The sequence below is a fragment of the Solea solea genome, chromosome 3, assembly GCF_958295425.1.
Source record: "Solea solea chromosome 3, fSolSol10.1, whole genome shotgun sequence".
Taxonomy (NCBI): domain Eukaryota; kingdom Metazoa; phylum Chordata; class Actinopteri; order Pleuronectiformes; family Soleidae; genus Solea; species Solea solea.
This window is the reverse complement of record NC_081136.1, coordinates 33,164,680-33,183,672: the sequence shown is the minus strand read 5'-3', so window position 1 is coordinate 33,183,672 and position 18,993 is coordinate 33,164,680. Positions and strand designations below refer to the sequence as shown.

The 18,993-nt window shown below is 44.0% G+C and overlaps 1 protein-coding gene across 4 annotated transcripts in view; it reads right to left on the bottom strand.

Moving 5' to 3' along the window:
- iqsec3a (IQ motif and Sec7 domain ArfGEF 3a) overlaps positions 1–18,993 on the bottom strand; it is an 81,133-nt gene that overhangs the window by 27,971 nt on the left and 34,169 nt on the right. For 2 of the 4 annotated variants that reach the window (XM_058624983.1, XM_058624984.1), the window contains exons 3-4: positions 8,051–8,681; positions 1,429–2,702 (exon numbers count right to left, since the gene is read on the bottom strand). In XM_058624983.1, coding sequence (XP_058480966.1) covers positions 1,429–2,702; positions 8,051–8,681 — 1,905 coding nt within the window. Of the gene's footprint in view, positions 1–1,428; positions 2,703–7,156; positions 7,238–8,050; positions 8,682–18,993 lie in introns of those variants that run through there. The other 2 variants (XM_058624986.1, XM_058624985.1) reach the window with 2 other exon arrangements.

The window sequence follows — 18,993 nt, the reverse complement described above, 5'->3', positions numbered from 1 at the left end:
CCACAAAAACATCACTTTGTCTAAGATGTGTGAGAACACAACAATGTTAATGATTATACAATCCAAAAGCTTTCAGGGTTTTTGCGAGTCACGTACGATGGAGTTCTTCTCTACATTTATAATTGATCATGTCAATAAAGAACATACTGGAGGTCATTATTAACTTAGGATTCTGAAAAACCCATCTCCAAGATTCAGTGTTTCTCCCAAAAAAATCAATCAATGAGTAGTGGCCCAGATTGCTGCTGCTGTCACCATGGTGACACCATTTCCTTGCTGCCATAAAACCACCATGCACCTCTCTGGAGAGAGTCTTGGGGAGCTTCTTATCTGGTTTCTGACTTTGTCACCCTTCACAAAGCAGCAAGAAGACCTGAATTCACAAGTGCAAACAAGCCTCTTCTTAAAACGCAACGTTTTCCCTCAACTGTCGAAACCCGTTCACGAAAGCCCAGAGGAAAATTGCTTCGGGTTGGAGTGCAGTGGTCGAGTTGGTTGTTTCATTTTCTATCAAAAACGTGCACCTCGAGCAGAAAATACTGACGCCATACCTGACAAAAATGTAGTCAATAATATTGCAGAGCGCCGTTTTAAGCCACTTTGATTCATTGCAGTGAAATTGTATTTACTGCAGCAGCCCCCATAGCACACTGATGAGCCAAGACATTACCAAGCCCGTGTAATATGCCGCTTGTCCTTTATGTGCTGCTCAAACTACTCTGGTGCCCTTAAGGCATCGACTCTAGGATTTGAAACATCGCCATGGGTTAGCTGATCCCTTTACCCTTTAGTGTGAATGCTGCAACTTTAACAATCCAACTTAAACTGTAGCAGTAAGCTTTCTATGATAGAAAGATAGCGGACACAAGTAGCCTGTATGCCCAGCTTTACTTGCAAGGTGGCGTTCTCCCACAGCGCTCCGATTTTGTCTGTTCATGTCTTTACATTCAACACACTGCAAGATCATTTTGCAGCAATGGAATATTTCTTTTAATTTGAAAACCTAACAAGTAGAGCAATCACATTACTGAACCCTCATAAGTGGACCACGGCACAACCTCCAATTTTTTTTGGAATAACGCTAATATGACGAGCGCCAATTATTTCCCAAGGCCAGAAAGTTTCCTGATTTCATTTGTTTGCGGGTAAATAACCGTGTAAACCTACTCAGAAGTTCTGCATTAATTTTTTTGGAAAAGTGTGAAAGCAGGAGTAGCTCATTTTCCTCTTCTAAAACTTAATTAAGAAAAACAAATTACTGGGCCAAAAAGCACAAATCTCCTCAGGCCATTATTATGTATTCCAGTGCAGTTAATCATAGCTGAGCTGTTAACAATAATTCTGGAATTATAACAGAAAACAGGCTGATTTAAAATTCTATTACGTTTGTCCTAAACACAGAGGGATGAAGACGCAGCGGCTACTCACACATTGAAGAGGTTGAGGCCGATGCGGTAGAGGCGCTTTCGCATGACATCAGTGGACAGCGTGGGTGACTTGCAGCTGGCAGGGTTTTCACAGTGGTAACGTGGTAGGCTGAGGATCATGGCCTGCAGGGCCTCCTTGGTGGAGGCTTCGGATGTGGAGCGTGCCTCTGTGGACGCGCTGCTGCTACTCATCTGCTCCGAACTGTTGTCTGCCATCTCGGAGCCACATCTCTTCACCCCCAGGGACTCTACTGCGGGAGAGCTCCCCAATGTTAGAGTTTCCTGTAGTGGAGGAGCTTGGGGGGGTTCTCGGGGTGGTGGTGGTGCCACCACCATGAATTTCTCCTGGGTTTGAGAGGCAGCCATTTTTTCCAGAGGGGTAAGGGGAGTTTGCTCTTCCTCCCCTAGCTCTTCTTCGCTTGGAGGAGGAGCAGGGAATTCAATATCCTGTTCACATTCTTCTATCTCTAATTCTGGCGGTGGAGGGGGTTCTTGGGGTGGCGGTGGGGGATCTATAGATTCAGCTGGGACATCTGCAGGTGGTGGAGGCGGTTCTTGTGAAGGGCCAGAGACCGGTGGGGTGGTTGTTGTCATGGAAGTGGCTGTGACAGTGGTGGCAGCTCCATCTTGTTGGACGCAGCTGCCGAGAGTGACAGAAGTGGAAGATTCCAGGACTGAGGATGAAACGCTGAAGTTCTGGCTGTCGATCTTTACCGTCACGTCTCGAAACGCCATCATCAGCTTGCTCGCGCTCCTTGACAGGTCACTTGGGTCCGCAGGGCCTTGAGTCATTGCCGACTCTCCCACACCACCACCGCCGCCTCCTTCTCCTCCATCGCCTACCCCTGCTCTCCTGAAGGAATCGGCAGTGAACTGATAAGTGCCGCCCTCTTGCAGTGAACACATGGTCTTCAGGCTCCAGTTGCTGAGTGCATCATCTATGGACTTTGCCAGTGACTGGACCTGTTCTGTGAATGAGTCTTCCAGGTCCGTCAAGGTGCCACCAACTGTGGCAGGCAGAGATGGTGAACGCACCAAAGGGATGCCTGCCAGGTTACAGCCTTCTGCCAGCGCCCGTTCAGCGGAGAAACCCTCCGTGTTTTGCACGCGGACTTTGCGGAGGGAAATGCGTCGAGGCAGGCGACTTTCCAGCAGCGAGTTGCGGATCTTCTCGAAGTTCTTGCTAAGCTGGTACTGGCGGAAGGCAGTCTGGATCTTGCAGGCAGCGCGGCGGGAGATGAGGTGGCCGCCGTACTTGTGCTCTAACATTTCGATCTAGAAGATACAGAAAGGAAAAGGAAAGGACATAAAAAGAAGATCATGAGATAGGGGAATCTGTATTTTTTGTTTAAGTTAACAAGAAAGACATTTTCACTGTCTAAACAGGGATAGGGGAAAAATATCAGACATAGACGGTCCTGACTTGAAAGTACCAAGCACTACCATACTTGTTAAAAGGGCTTCTACTGATGCTGTGGTGCATGAATGTTGTGTTGAATTGCAACAAAACAGGAAGGGGGATTAATGAACTAAATAGATAGGGATGGGATAACTGTGGTGGAAATGGTGGAAACAAATGCAGTCTCCAGGAGATGGAAGTGGTTGTAAAGTCCTAATTGTAGGAGGAGCATTTTATCAAAGTCTTTCCTTGTGGTATTGTGGTGTATTCGCTGGACATTTATACACTTTGGTCAAAGCCACAGTTTGACAGAAAGAAGACTGTAAAGGCTCACTCTTGGCTTTTGGACAAACTTTTCATTTCCTCAACAAATAGAACTCATAATCTCTATGAATTCCACAGAGAGGCCCTCCATGGAACTCCAAATTGTCTGAAACGGGAACAGGCGATTAATCTTCCCTGTGAAATATTGCTCAAATGCTGTGGGAAATAGATAGAAGTGTAATATTGCCATCCTCATCTGGCAGCAGTTCAGACACTAGATGAAACCTTTTTTTTTTGAGTTTCCCGAAACAATCATGATGTGGGTATCTTTGGAAGAGCTTATCTCATTGAATGAAATCCTCTTCATTCAGGCTAAATCAATGAATATAATTCTGTGAGACTGTAAAACTTTATCTAGGGCACACGTGAGGAGGAGGAGGAGGAGGAGAAGAATCAGGCTTGGAAAGAATATCATTATTGCATTCTGTCACTTCCAAACCATGGACTCTAGCAAAGAGTCACTGATGTGTGCAATTTGGTGACAATTTGGCAACCAAAGTGACACAGAATATCTTAACCTACTCTACTCAGCTCTTACCTATTTATACTTCACTGCAAAGCCTGTGCGAGCAAAGTGAGATGTGCTGAGAATATTCAGGGAGGTTCTGAATGATTTGGACTTTTACTATATCTGCACACGGTGACTTCTCAGTCACTGTCGGCTCTTGCAGACTGCTCGAACTTGGTTCGGCTTTTTGTTTTTGCAACAACGTGCACGCACAGAAGTTAATATGATTGACCTCATTACTCAGAAAGGTGTCCCTTACCAAAGCAAATGTTGGCAATGAGTTCCAATGCAGAGGTGCCCTTGGATGTGAGGCCCCCCGTCAGTGAGCCAGTGTTTGATTAAATGTGTCAGGTGAGCTTGTTGTTGCCTCTGTGTAAGCCAGGTCAGGCATAATGAATGAAATGTTCACTTTCTTCACCATCAAACCGCGTATCTGATACACTTACCATGGAATTACCATGGAATTAGAGCCATCATGACCGTGACAAGAAGGGGAAATGATGGCTGGAGAGGAATTAAAAGACACTTTAAGGAAAATAAACAGGATTTAATGCCAGGGTAATGATTGCGGTGGATAAACGACGTGATAAGTGGTCAAAAAACTTTTGTTTGTTTTTCTTGTAAGTTGATTTTGAGCACCATATTTATTCAAATTTATCTTCCCGGCCACATGCTGAACAATTTGCCCCATTTTAGTTCTGGTGCTCTGTCAAGCAAAACTATCAGACCTCATAGGGGGAGCGAATTTTGCAGGGGTGGGTGGGGGCAAGAATACTACAGTCTGTTTGCAACCCTCTTCGGGGTCAAGAACGAGAACAAAGTGCTTGAGTTTTAACTCACTTCAAGTTAACGTGCAAAGGTTATAGATAAACACAATTAATAAATAAACAATAAAAAAGGAAGTGCAGTGCATTGCAGACAAAACAGCCGTTCAGGTTTTTGCGGTTTTTGCGAGATTTGATGCAGTGAAGAAAGAGATTATTTGACCCATGTCAGCGCTGACTTCTGACCCCCCCCCCCCCACTCCTCTCGCCTCCTTTATTATCCCACTATCAGACCGACCACTGATCACTTCACTGAGCCCTGATGGAGAGAGATTATTCAGAGACACAGTGGTCTGAGAATCTGACAGTCTGTGCTACCATGGTCTCTACATCGATTTCGCCAGGCAGATTAGCACCACGCTGACCTCATCATGTTCCCGTCTGTGTGTTGACGACAATCCAACACACAGGAGTGTATGTATGTGAGAATAAGAATAGTAAGGGAGCTTGAAGTGGACATAATAAAATATGTAAAGTCAAAGGCAGAGTCAGAAAATGTCATTTTATGTAATATTGCAGAGTCGTTTCTGATACTGTTGTAGGAAATCATGACTGTTGCATGCCAGACTTTTTGTTTATAAGATGTTTCCACCTGAAATGTGCAATTTTCTTAATAAAATCCAAAATAAGAGACTATTTTTCTCTGGTAATGTTTTTGTTTATAAAGACTGAAAGGTGTAATAACAAAAGTACAATACACAGCACTTTGTAGATTCATGCGCCACCATTTTTATGTCCTTATGTCCTACTTTTACGTCTTCTAAATTTATCTTATGAGAAAATGAATATTAACGTGCCAGGTCAGTTTAGCATAACTTAGCTATGAAAGCTTAGCTCACCTATTTTACCTTAGCCATGGTTCAGCTTGAAAGAAAACTGCCTCACTATAGACTTAAGCTATTTAACATCTTATATCTTTATTATTAATATTATTATGTTTCAATTAAATATTTGATTTATTTAAATGTATAAAAGTGATTAGATTCAGCCTTACTTCCTCCTTTATCTCAGTGTTTTCTTTCTTTTTCTTTCATTTTGACGCTTAATAAAGTTGGAATATATTGACTTTTATTTAAAAAAAAAAGTGTTTAATCAGAATTCATCATTTCTTAATGTTCTCCAGTGGAACTCACTGAACAATGTCGTTAAACCTGCTCAAATCTGTGTCTTTTTTTTTTTTTTTTGAATCAGCAATTTTAAGGGAAGCTGTGTTAACTCTTAAATGTGTCCGAGAAAAGATGTGAAACCTTTTCTAATATTTCTTGTCCATCATGTGCACATTTAAGCACAATTATGAGTACATTCGAGCTGCCAGATTAAACTTTTCACCACCGAATGTTCCACTTTGACGGGATTGAGGCCATTTGACTCGAGCAGAGATTAGCAGCAATTACAGACCAACTGATGAACTTTTTTTAACAAATGTGTCAGTGGTAAATAAAGCGTGTAAAACACGAATGAAAGAGCAGATTGCAAATGAGTCTGAGGATCCTTGATTCACTTAAAGGTAACTTGTCAGGGATGTTAGGATTTGTCACATCAGAGCTAAAAAACAATATTTATAGTGTGATATACAGTCAATTTTAATAAAAGTGTAACATGGAGAGACACTAAAAGTAAATTGTACTCAGATTCGCCGCATTCATATGCGCATATTAAAAAATATAACGCAGCAACGTTAAGTTGAAGTGAGTTAAAGCTCAAGCACTTTGTCGTTCTTGACCCGCAATCAAGGTATCGCCCTGCAGATCCAATTACCCTGACATTGATCTGTGGACCCCGCATGCCTGTCTGTACTGATAGAAGATCAATCTGGCTGATCGCGTATCTCCAGCATCATTGACAGGGAGATAATGAAAGAGGAGGGGGGGGGCTTAAAATGTGAGATTAAAAGTGTAAATGGAGGTGAGACGGAGACACGCGCCGAGAGGCCGAGGTTAAAACAACCTTGGGTCTTGAAAGGGGAAGACTGGTTCTAGTAAACACCCATTAGCATCATTTTCTTGCTTATCCTGCACTATTGTATATTTACAGTTCACTTATAAAAATGGAGTTAATAATCTCTGAATAAATGCAGACACTGAGAAACGCTTAACTCCAGGACAGCTGCTCAATATTCTGCGGTATTGATTCATCGTGGTCAAATGACCCCAATGGAAGCCCATGCTCGAGAGAGGCAGGTCAAAACATTTGCTCCCCATATATAAAACACATAATCCATGAGGTATCTAACAAAAATACCTGCAAGGTGTGCACGGATTAGCATAAAAGTCATCCTTTTGTACACTAAATGTCATAGAATTGGGACGAAAACGCTCAGAGCGAAACAAAGCAAAGGAATCCATGCATCTGTGGAGCGAGTAAAAGTTTGGTTTGGTTTGAGCTTGTGAGAAAAGCAGCAGCAGCAGTGGCAGACAAATACAGCAGGGATCCAAGATTTCCCATAATGCAACTTCATATTTGTCTTTCACCTGAATAAGCACCTCCTCTGAAGCCTTAAACCACACTAAAGTACACTTCTTGGGAAGAAATTGAATGCGCAGAACCAGCGCAGTGCCCCTTCAGAACATTAAATCCTCAGCTTGTAACTGTGTTATTAGATCATGACAAACAAAAAAGAAGCTAACACACACGTGGAGGTGCCACGAGTGGAAGCCGAGCGCTGCCGTCTTACCTGGTCGGCGATCCATGGGCTGGAGGATGACAGTGAAATGGATGTCAGTGATGCAAATGGATGACAAACGTGGCATGGTTCTCGCAATGAAGACGTACAATGCGATGGCGTGAGACCCCCTGATGAACAGCATGACAAGACCACAATCATCAAAGACACAGTCACAGATTTTAGATACAGTCAGTGAACACACTATCGCAGCAAAAGTGGGCACAAGTGCAAATTCCCCCCGTCCAGCGTTTATTTCACCCCTCATATACACATGCGAGGGCTGTCACTTTTTATCCAGAGAAAAGCTCAAAGTCGAAACCTTAAGAAGTGTTGAGTTGAAATGTATACAGCCTTGAAGCGCATCAGACACACAGGACACAAGCTAATCTGTCGACTCACCTGTTGTGTTTGTTTGTTTGTTTTTAGAAAAAGTGACAGCCCTAACGTGTGCATCATTGCCAAAACAATACCTCATGCACGTGAGTTGATTTCTGGGAAAATTACAGCACAGCAGTTGAAAGACGTAATTTTCTGAATGTAAACGTTCACATTCCAAATTGGGTGAGAGACGACGAAACCAGGTGAGGATGAGGATGACGATGATGACGATGGTTTATGATGATGCAGAAAAAAAAGAAGTAGATAAAAGTCTGTGTTGTCCAAAAAAAAAATAAAAAATTGGAGTCAATACAAACAACAGCGACAAAATTGAATCCAACTTTTCAAAGCGTGTTGGTCCAAACCAAACATCCACCGCTATCATGACACAAGTCTCACCATGACAAACGTATCAGGCTACAAAAACACAATACACAAAGACACCAAGTTACTGCACAACCCCCCCCCCCACACACACACACACAAACCCCACCCCACACAATCCCACAGCCATCACAGCCCTACCTGCTTATTTTTGAGGTCAAGCGAGAGCTCATAGTCGGAGGTGGCTGAGTGCGAGCCGGCCCCATTGCGCTGCACCCTCAAGGGTGATGCTGTGTGGTGCAGGCTGGCTCTCCTCCCAGCCCCACCTCCTTTAGCTCCTCCCCCTTCCTCATCCTCTTCCTCTTGCGCTGCCTCAACCTCCGGCTGCTCGGCCTCCTCAGCTGCGTCCGGCTTCCGCTTTGCCTCCGCGACATCTTCCGACTTGTGATCCTCTTGCTCAGCCGCTGGTGGCTCCTCGCTGCGAGGCGGCGGAGGTGACGGGGGCGGGGCTTCAGTGGTGTCCTGTGCAGCAGTGTCGTCGCTCGGAGCCTCGACATGCGGCTGAGGTTCGGGCTCTGGTGGTTTGGGTTCGAGATGTGGCTGAGGTTTGCTTTCAGGTTGAGGCTGTGACTGTGGTTGGGGCTCCGGCTGTGGCGGGTGAGTCTGTGGCTGAGGCTCTTGCTGCTGTGGCTGTGGCTCTGGTTCTGGTTCTGGTTCGGGTTGTGGCTCTGGTTCTGGTTCTGGTTCTGGCTGTGACTGGACCTCACTCTGCAGCTGCCCCTCTCCTCCCTTCCCTTCCTCCCCCAAAGACGATCCTAGAGGAAGGTCATCGCTGTAGAAAGGAGGAGAAAATGCAGAGTGAGGTTGCTGCTGCATTCCGTGGTGAGCTCTGACCTCCTCTCCAGGCTGCCTGGGTCAGTGGTAAGAGGGTGACCCCCTTCTCTTTTCTCTCTCTCTCTAATCCCTCACTCTGCTACCAGCTGTGTGCGGGCGGCCAGTTCATCTGTCTACCTCTCTCTGTTCTGTCTGCCTCGCCTCGTCTGTCTAGACACTGACAGACAATGGACACGAGGAGAGGAAAAAAAAAACACGGCACAGGAGAGCAAACAAACAAACAAACAAGAGTGGAAAGAAAAGTCAAATCAAAAAGTGATTTATTTCAGCAAAAACCTTCGGAAGAGAAAATGTGGGAAAAGAAAGTTGACAGCCCATAGTGACACACACACACACACACACACACACACACAAAGACAAGGGGACAGTCATGCACTACTATACAAATGTCTTTTACATTGAACACAGAGGGGAGGGGGGTATTGTTGTTTGTGTTTCATCCGTTTCTAAAGACCAACGAGAGACCCTCGTCTTTTATCTCTACTTTTTTTCAACAGTATTGCTGTAAGTTTCAGTCCCACACGTCTTTATGTTGACAGACGCTGCCTGAGCGTCTTCTGAGGACTGGTAAATCAGCAGGAGTTCCTACAGTGACGAGCTCTGTGAGGTGAGTTCCTCACAACACGGGGAAAAATGTTCTTTGTGTCAAACAACTTCTTACTCTTTGCTGCTGACGGCACAGCACGGCACGGCACGGCACGGCACGGCACGGTTAATGTTTCCTCTGGCATAGCACCTGGTACTGGGTACTTTTTTTTTAGTACCTGCTCTGGCGAGGTTCCAAGCTGGCCACTGATTGGTCAGAGTGCCGTAACAGGAAGAGACGTCCGACACGAGAATTAAGCCGAACAATGCCGAACTGTAGCTCAGTTAAAAAGACTAAACAATCCTGAAAACGTGGGTTAATCTCCAACAATGACCAGGGAAATGTCTAAAATCTCAATATATAACAGAGGAGTGGAGTCTGGTGTAGTAAGCGACAGCACGTCTGTGCTCCAGTCGTGGAGGAAGTACTGAACGATTAGTTTTAATGAACTGATTCTAATGATTCAGTTACACTGAAAACCACAGCTTTACAAGTCACGAGTCGCTCGTTTGTGTGTGACGCGTGTAAACGAAGCCACCGCAGTTTCGTGCAGTGATGACTCCGCCCACGCTGAGTAGGAACCTGAGTAGGTTTATAGTGGAAAACCAACCTAAACCGTGCCGTGCCGAGTCGAGCTTGCACCACAGTGGAAAAGGGCCATTAGGGTTTTGAAAGAGCTTTGGTTTTGTAGAAAGTCCCAATATTTGAAAGGCTAACGGGAACAGTTGAGCGTGACCAGCGAAGGTTAAAGCACTAAATTCATGTGTTCATCGGCAGTATAAATTAATGTAACAACAACACCACAGGTGAACAAAGTGCTTTACAAATAAAAGACACACAGCATTTAAAAAAATGAAAATCAAGACGTGAAAATACCAACTAAAAACGCACAAGGATTAAAAGAATAATAAAAGTGTCACCACCACACTGCTGGGTATTAAAAGCCATTCTGTATAAATATGTGTTTAAGTTTTAAGAGCTCACATTTCTCAGCATATTTCTGCAGAAATCCAAGCCAGGTTTCCAGACAGTGACATGTTGTTACTCAGATTAAGATAAGCGTTTTCTTTTCCTCGTATTATTGGATGAGGTGATAACTGCAGTCAGTGAGCATAGAATTAGGATTTTCAGTACCTCAGAAAAAAAGTGATTCATCGAGGGCAAACTTTTTTTAGTCTGAGCAGCAAGAATTAGTGTTTTTCTTCTTCTTTTTCCCCCAAAGTTGCAGAAATAAGTGAAAAAGAAAAACATAACCTCTGCACATCCATCCAATTATAAATAAATCACTTGGATATCTGCTTATTTCCTCTTGTGTCGCAGAGTGTGTCGTGCATTTGTGCACCGCTTTATCAAGAAGCTTTCCCTCACAGGGGGGCGCGCGTCTCGTTCTCATCGCGGAGGAGAAAGTATCTTTAGCAGCGATGTAACCGCGTCCTGCTACGTCTAAAAAAAAGGGAGACCTCGTATGAAGCGATGAATTATGAACAAGAGAAATGAGAGCGTGCTGCTTCTCGGCTGCAGGTGAGCGGGGGACAGAAGACTTCGCTTTGCTCGCCGTGTTCACACTTGCTTGTTGTGAATCTAAATGCAGCCTCTCCTGTTTGTGTTTCCCCCGGCGCGACAGGATCTGACATCCAATGGGATTTCAAGTCAAAATCTGATAAGAAAAACAAAACTTAAGCACAGCGTGGGTTGGAGCTGTTCAAAGGGGATTACTCGTAAGAGGACACATAAATAAATAAATCACCATGTCATGTCGTGGTAATGTGACGTGCAGTATTTGCATTATCTTCACTTTCCTTTTTAAACCTCAAAGTCAAACACTCGCTCTGCAACACCGACTCTGCTCCACGTCCACACACACACACACACACACACACACACTTTCCTGACATCTCTGTCCTGAGCTCTTCCAGATGATGACGTAAAATATGTCAGTTTGGAAGATGGATGAGTACAGCAGCCTCCAATCCACCCGGAATATAATCACAGCGTCTCGTCGATGCTTCAGTGCGACACCATGTCCAGCTCTGTCCGTCCGACAGAGGTCACGCGTGCCGTTTACGTTCTCTATTAGCTCAAAGGTGTGTTAGCGTGATCCAGTCCATGTCACATGACATAATATGCCATAGATTAAGACACATTTGTGCTTGTAATTGTTGAAAAATGTCTATACGTGAGTATAATGCTTTTGTAATCTTTGACTTATCGTAACGTAAGACTATTTGCCATTAACATTAACCATAAGAATTTAGCACTGAAATCTAGTCCCTAAAGGAAAAATGATGACCCCTTAGTGCTCATGGTGCACCCGTGGGAAATTGCTGTGGGAATAACACACAACTCGGTGTGTGTGTGTGTGTGTGTGTGTGTGTGTGTGTGTGTCTTTTCTGAAGTTAAATATCTGTATTCTGAAAAACGCGGCGATGAGGTTTTCAGTGTGAACTCTGTCTACTTTTATTTTATTATTAACCTTGAGAGGTCCTGCTGAATCATCACAGTTGAGGTGAGTGGTGGTGAGCTATCGGGCCGTGTTATCTTCCCGTGGTGGACGGCGGCAATGGAGCCGCTGAGCACAAGAGCTCCCCGAAGCAGACAATATCAGCTGATATTTTTCTGCTCCAGACAGAAGTCATTTATCTTGTGTGTGTGTGTGTGTGTGTGTGTTTTCCCCCAGTATAGAAGCCGGACTTTAATAATAACCAAAATCACTTATTTCTGTTTCTTTAAAAACATTTTCTGCTCATGCAATCCTTCCTCTTTCAAAGTCAAATCCCTTCTCTCCCCTCGCTGAGAATGAATCACTTCATCAGGCAGAACACAAGGACACACTGCAGCAGAAGAAGCCTCGGAGATTAGAGCGGCAACTATTTTCTCAATTAATCGAGTAATCGTTTGGTCCGTAAAATGTCAGAAAACATAAAAAAATGTTGATTAGTGTTTGCCAAACCTGGAAATGATGTTGTCAAATGTCTTGTTTTTCTCCACAAACCATAATAATTCAGTTTGAATGATTTTGAGGAAGAATATGTTCACATTTAAGAAGCTTAAAACAATCACAAATCTTGTTTTAATCATGAAAAAAAGCTTCAAAATGAATAATCGATGAATCGAGTGATTGTTTCAGATCTAAAAAAAAGACGTTTTTCAATATCTGTGTATTTGTATTTTAGATTCACAGACATAGATTCACTGTTGATGACCTTTCCTGTTTTAAAAGTTTTACACACTATTAAACTGCTCAATGTCATAAGTACTGTAAATTCTCTCTCTAATCACCAGGTCAAGATGAGTCTTTCCCGTTGTCGTTGTTGGTGATTAAAAGGAGAAACATTCGTCTCTGTGGCTCTGTGTGCTTTAATCTGCAACCTCACCCCTTGTTAACCTCCCTGTATATTTAGTCGGAGTTCAAAACGGGACATTAAATGTGACGGTTGTGAGTCGCGGCTGCGGCGTGCGTTATTAAAATAAGTATAATAACTATAATAAAATAATTTTATTCCGTGGGAATAATACACAACTCCTTATATGGACGTTCTGGGGGCGTGTGTGTTTCAGGCCACATCTTCAGGCTTTACAAAAACGTGTTTTTGTCGTCTTCTTATTCACAAATTCAAACCAGTTTTGAGCAGATTTTGCTCAGGTGTGTTTATATAGTTGATATTACTTTTGTGAGATTGTCTACAGGTTGTGCTGAAACAAAAGGACATAAAACCCTCTTTGTATTACTAAGTTTTCACATAGTGATGGGAAAAGGTTTTCTAAAGGTTAATAAAAAGGATAAAAACAAAGACTATGCTAAACCAGGGGTGTCAAACCCAGTATAATTCAGGGGCTTCATTGAAGCTTAAGTGGGCCTGACCAGTAAAACAACAGCATAACAACCTATTAACACTAAAAAACTCAAAATGATCCCCATATTTTGTTTTAAATTTAAAAATATACCATTTCACATCATTGTTATTATTATTATTATTAGAAATGTTCACAAATTCATCCTGCGGGACCGGACTGGCCCCTTCGGTGGGCCGGTTCTGGTCCGCGGGCCGTATGTTTGACACCCCTGCTCTACACTGTCAAATTTCCCATATGGTGGTTTTGCTTTCTGCTCGCCCGTCGTGATCAGTCTGGATAGGACTGGATAGGACAGGTTATGGAGATGACAATCGATACTGCGCAGTAGAAGTAGCTGACACACACACACACACACACACACACACAGAGAGAGAGAGAGAGATGGAGAGAGGATAAGAAACCTGACATAAAAGTGCAGCCGTCTCTAATTCCATATTTTTTACATGTAATCTATATATTCTGAGGAATCACCGTGAAAGAAAGACTTTAGCTCACGTCTAATCGTCCAAGGACTGCCAGGCAGACTCCAAAACATGATACGACACACACAAATAGTCGGTAAAAAAAGGTTTTGCCGTTTATCTCTCGTGTAGAATTTCGAGCTGGAATGAGGATATTTACCCAGAAGTGTTCAGGGACACGCTGCGTCTACAGCCGGGGCCTGGCATAACCACAGGCAATCCCATGTAATGTCAACGGCACGTCGTTCCAACAACAACAACAACACAGCGCGCGGTGTAAAAAACAGGTTGGGGCTCGAGACTGAATCTCTTCCAAAATCCGTCGCCCAAGGATGTGTGTAAAATAAAGAGCAACACAGCGAGCGACGGAGAGAGGCAGCAGCAGGAGAAGCTGCATGTTAAATGACGCCGTCCGTCGTAATCTCTCTCTGTTAATAAACCATTATTAAACTTATAGTATCTTAATACGTTCAAAAGCTGCCGTGTGCAATCTCTGCCATTAACATTCTGCCCTCTGTCTGGGTCTCTGTGAGCAGAAATGATGTAACGCTATTTGTATGCTGTGTCCTGTGTCTGAAAACAAGCTCTGTCAGAGTGATACTATCAGACCTGACAGAGGGAGCATTAGCGTGTGAGCAGAGGGCAGGCGGGGCAAAGCATTTATCCCATCACGCCGCAGAACAAGCAGTGGAATTAGTTTTCTGAAACTTTCCGTGCGTCTGTGTCTGGTCTCTGAAGAAAAATCTGACTGGAACAAGGATAATTGTGTCAAACTGAAATGCTATGGTCGCTTTTTTTATTCGCAGTGCATGCGTGAGGCAGTGGCAGCCTGTCCATAGAGGGCGCTAGGGCGCCACCCCACCAGTCTCACATGAAGAAGAAGAAGATACGAATCATCTAAAATAATTCAACTTAAAAACAAGGGAAATTTAAATGAACGAGCTACACATTATACAGTCTGTATATAGTGACGTTTTTACGGTTCCTTGAGCGCACAAAAGATCGGAAAACTCTTGAAGACGAGTGGACTGGCCCAGATAACAGCGCCGTCAATCAAAAACTGTCTGAAAAAACCTTTCAGACAGTTCCTCCAGTCGTCACGCAGAAGCTACGTTGATTGCGAGAGAAGCTGAGCTTCCCCGGAAGTGAGGATTCACCGTGGAGCTCACCAAAGTGAAAAAAAAACCCCTACTCTGTGTCCGTTGAAGCTGAACCTCGAGTGGTTGTAATGTGGACGCTGCTACGGGAATAGGAAAATCCCGTAAGTCGATCCGTCATCCGTGATAAACCGCTGATTCTGAATTAACCAGCTCTGATTCCCCAAGTCCTTTGATTCATGAATTCGGCTCCAGCTCGTACGATTCACCACCACCTGCGCAGAAGCAATAGGTGCAGTGATGCAGAGATAGTGCTAAGATTGATGCAGTTGTGACTCATCTGTCATATCCTCAGTAATAAGCCATTAAAACAACTTCACCTGATTTGGAAATATGGAATGCGTCATGGATGGTGATTGTTCTTGTACCTAAAGCCTGGCTCAGATTTCCACATCTCTCTCTGTTTGATGCTTACTTCCCTACTTCTAATTCACATCTTGTTGCACATCAGAACGCTATTTTTATACCTCAGCCTTCTTTCTTTTTCTTTTTTTTGTTAATGTGCGTCGCCTGACAGAGAAGAAGAAAGGGAAATGGTGTGTTCAAGAACAACAATGGCTGGATAAAGGATTCAGCTGCTGCTTCACCTCGTTGTGAGGGGAACAAACAATCGAGCCACCCCCACTTCCCTGATGATTTCACAAGCTAATTGCCTATTATCTGACCTGTCGGGGGGAAATAACTGTGTTTCTTCCTTTTTTTGGATTTTCCACTTGTTATACAACCCCCCCAAAAAAACAACAACTCAGTTTCCCGATGAACAAATCTCCTTTTTAAATCTGTAGCGAAGATAAAAAAAAAAATTCAAGGCACAGGCACCGCATTTCTCTTTCTGGCACTGATGTATTCACACGGAGGAAAAAGGGAAACTTTTAACCTGAACATGGTAAAAGTTGCGACTGCAGAAGGAACGGTAAACAAACTGTTGCACTAATGGTTTCGACACAGAAGAAGAACTCACCTTTTTGTCCCTGTGGACAAAAAGGGGTCGTTAAAAAAAAATCAGCATCATTTCTAAATGACAACGATTCTTCTATTTCATGAGCTTGCATCGCAACATAAACCCTAAACGCAGCCTTTGTCGCTGCCTTCTCCCGCAACACGTGATGCGCCTTCACATCACGTGATTCAGAGGCAGATTCAGGAAATCAGAGGCCATGAAGCCGCACAGCGAGTGCGAGCTAGCCGTGTCTTGTCTCTGAAGACACAAAGTCAACCAATAAGTGATTATTCTACACTATAATATTTGCTGTAGGGACTTTATTTAGGCTGTGAGTGTATTTTGTGTTCTTCAGTGTTTTTCCAAAGTCATTTGTCTCGACATCATCATATTCTGATATATTCATGGGAAAATGTGATAGAGTTTTAGGCGTTCACACTTGCACTCTGTATTAGTATTGTAAAGTGGTGCCAATAAAGCAGACATTGAAAACATCAATCCACCGACTTCTGCTGCTGCAATTCACCTTCAACAACCTTAAAAGCCTGCTGATCATCATTCCCTCACACGCACACACACACTTGTTTTTTATGCCATAATGCATTCCCCTAACCCCTTACCATAACCTTAATCCTCACAACTAAGTGTCAAACCCTTAACCTAACCTTAAAACCAGGTCGTAACCTTGACATAAAAACGGTTTTAAAGATGTCGGGCCTGGACGAAATGTCCCCACAAGGTCAAAATGTCCTCTCGAAGACATAAATAAAAAAGTACACGCAGGTTTGTGAGGTTATTAAGTATGTGTGAGCAGAGCGGGGGCAAATATATATTTTATTTTATCTCCCTAAACCTTAAATCCTGTCATCCCTCCAACCATGATTCCTATTAAAGAAATACTGCCTGTGTTCGTGTTCCCCAAACATGAACATGACTGTTCCGAGGCTTTGTGAGGGGGAATTTTGAGCTCAAGGACAGTCTGCACCGAGCTTACCGAGGCCCGTGATGCTAAGAACCCAAAGTGCTTACTATTGTTGTAATGAAGTGTATGAAAAAACCTGGCTGACGCGTGGCACAGCACTCGGGAACAGGAAAATATTGGGGGGGGGGGGGCAGCTTTGCTAGATGACTGTGTGATCATAAAATTGCAGCTACGAGGCAGCTAAAGACACAAGTGCGTGGTTTCGCTAATGAAAGTGTTTAAATATTTATATGTAGATGTTCAGTTTTAGAGAACGTGACACATAATCACCCATGAGCTGCGTTACCTTACATGGTACATTTATAAAAAATAGTTTAAAAACAGTAAAGAAACCATTTAAAAAGCATGAATAATAAAAACGCAGCTTATGTTGGAGGAGATGGACCAGACATACCAGAGGCATTCGCACCTTCAGTCACATATACAGTCAATTTAGAGTCTCCAATTAACCATAATAATCTTTGGACTGTGCGAGGGAGCCAGGAAAACCCTTCAGAGACCGGTGTCGCACTCACGTTCCGTTCCGGTGCCGGCAGTTTCTCCTGCAGGAAGCCGCACCGTCTTTTTTTTTTGCATGTCCTTGTGTTAGCAGCAACCTCCTCGCACAACCTCAAGCAAGTTTCCATGGTTACCATTTTCTTCCTTGTTTCTGTTGACCTCAACATGCTTCAGAGCCATGAACCGCGACTGGAGAACTGTTGTGCTCACGGACACGGATGAAGAAATGGGCGGATGAGGAACTTTTATAAAACGCAGAGCGCATGACCTGGGCCTTGGGGAGAACCTACACACTTCTCACAGAGAGGCCACAGTCAAATAAAACCAGGTTTCAAAACAAGGGTCTTTCTGCTGTGAGGAAGCTGTGCTAATCACTGAAATGCAAGGGGTGTAGCGACTAAGTCTTGTACTGACTGGTCGGTCCGTCCATCCATCTTCTACCACTTTATCCTCCACATGAGGGTCGCCGGGGGGGGAGCTGTACCAATTTCAGCTGACAGTTCGCCAGTCCGTCACAGGGCCACACACAGAGACAAACCATCCACTCTCACACCTATCTATCAAGTATCTCGAGCTGGTAGAGGCCTGCAGAGCCAACGGTCGGAGGGGCCTGCTGTGAGCCGATCGAGGTGGGCTGCAGGGGGTTTCCAGGGCAATCTCTGCACCGAGTGTTAAGGCTCCTTGGCATAAGAGGGTTGAAAAATCTTCTAGGTGGTTGTGGATCAGGAGGGGCGAAGCACTGCTCGGACACAAGCCAGGGTCTGATCAACCCTGGCTGGGTCGCCCAGGGTGTCTGATGATCTGAGAACCGAAACACCCCGTGAGCCTTGGTTCATCACTGATGATGCGTCCAAGCTGTATCTTCTCGGTGTTTCCATGAACTATGGTCAATTTAGAGTGTCCAATTGACCAACCCCACCGTTTTTAGACTGTGGGAGGAAGCCGGAGAACCTGTGACCCTTGTTCCAACCGGGAAACCCCTTGGTCTTCTTGCTGCAGAGGCGAGTGAGAGTGTTTATTTTTCTTTTTTCATTAAACAAATCAAAACAAAAACTTAAAAAAGCAAGCACATTTCCACCCTTTCAATCGGCAACACCTGAATAAAAACACAGGTGACCTCAGCATGACCCCGGGAAATCTCACAAATAAAAACGAGACACGGCTCCCACAGTGGGTTTTTTTCATTCATCAAAAATCCATCGACAAAACAAGTCAACAGCTGATTAAGTGCGACGCCAATCCCCATCTCGAGCGGTGATCCATCAAAAAAGAAATTGTGACGTGCCCACTGCTACGTCAAGCATCCTAAATCTGATATTACACAGCATCACGCTTCAAGAGCATTTCACTGCTCTGCACCGGGCTGACAAATGAACGTAATCTCAAGTCGTTTTAAACAGTTTTGGACAAACAACTCCTGATTTTGCGACAGAGAAAAACGCAAGACTCGCAGGCGTGTTATTTATTCTTCTTCCCCTACCATTTATTTGTCAGCCGCTGTGCCACGGAGAGAGGGATGTTCATTGTTACGCTGGAGCCGAGGAGGCAGGCGATGCATTGGTCTGCCGTCAGGCACACTATTCACTCTTTTGGCACATACTCCACTATCTGTCACAGTACTCACTGACTCACACACTCACACACACACACCCCAGTCTCGCCGTCATCGGTGAAATTGCTTTCAAGTGATGGATGAAAAAAAGAAAATGTGACAGTGTGTTCATGTTGTGACACAAAAAAAAATGAAGCAGAACCAGGCAGCGGCTGTGTT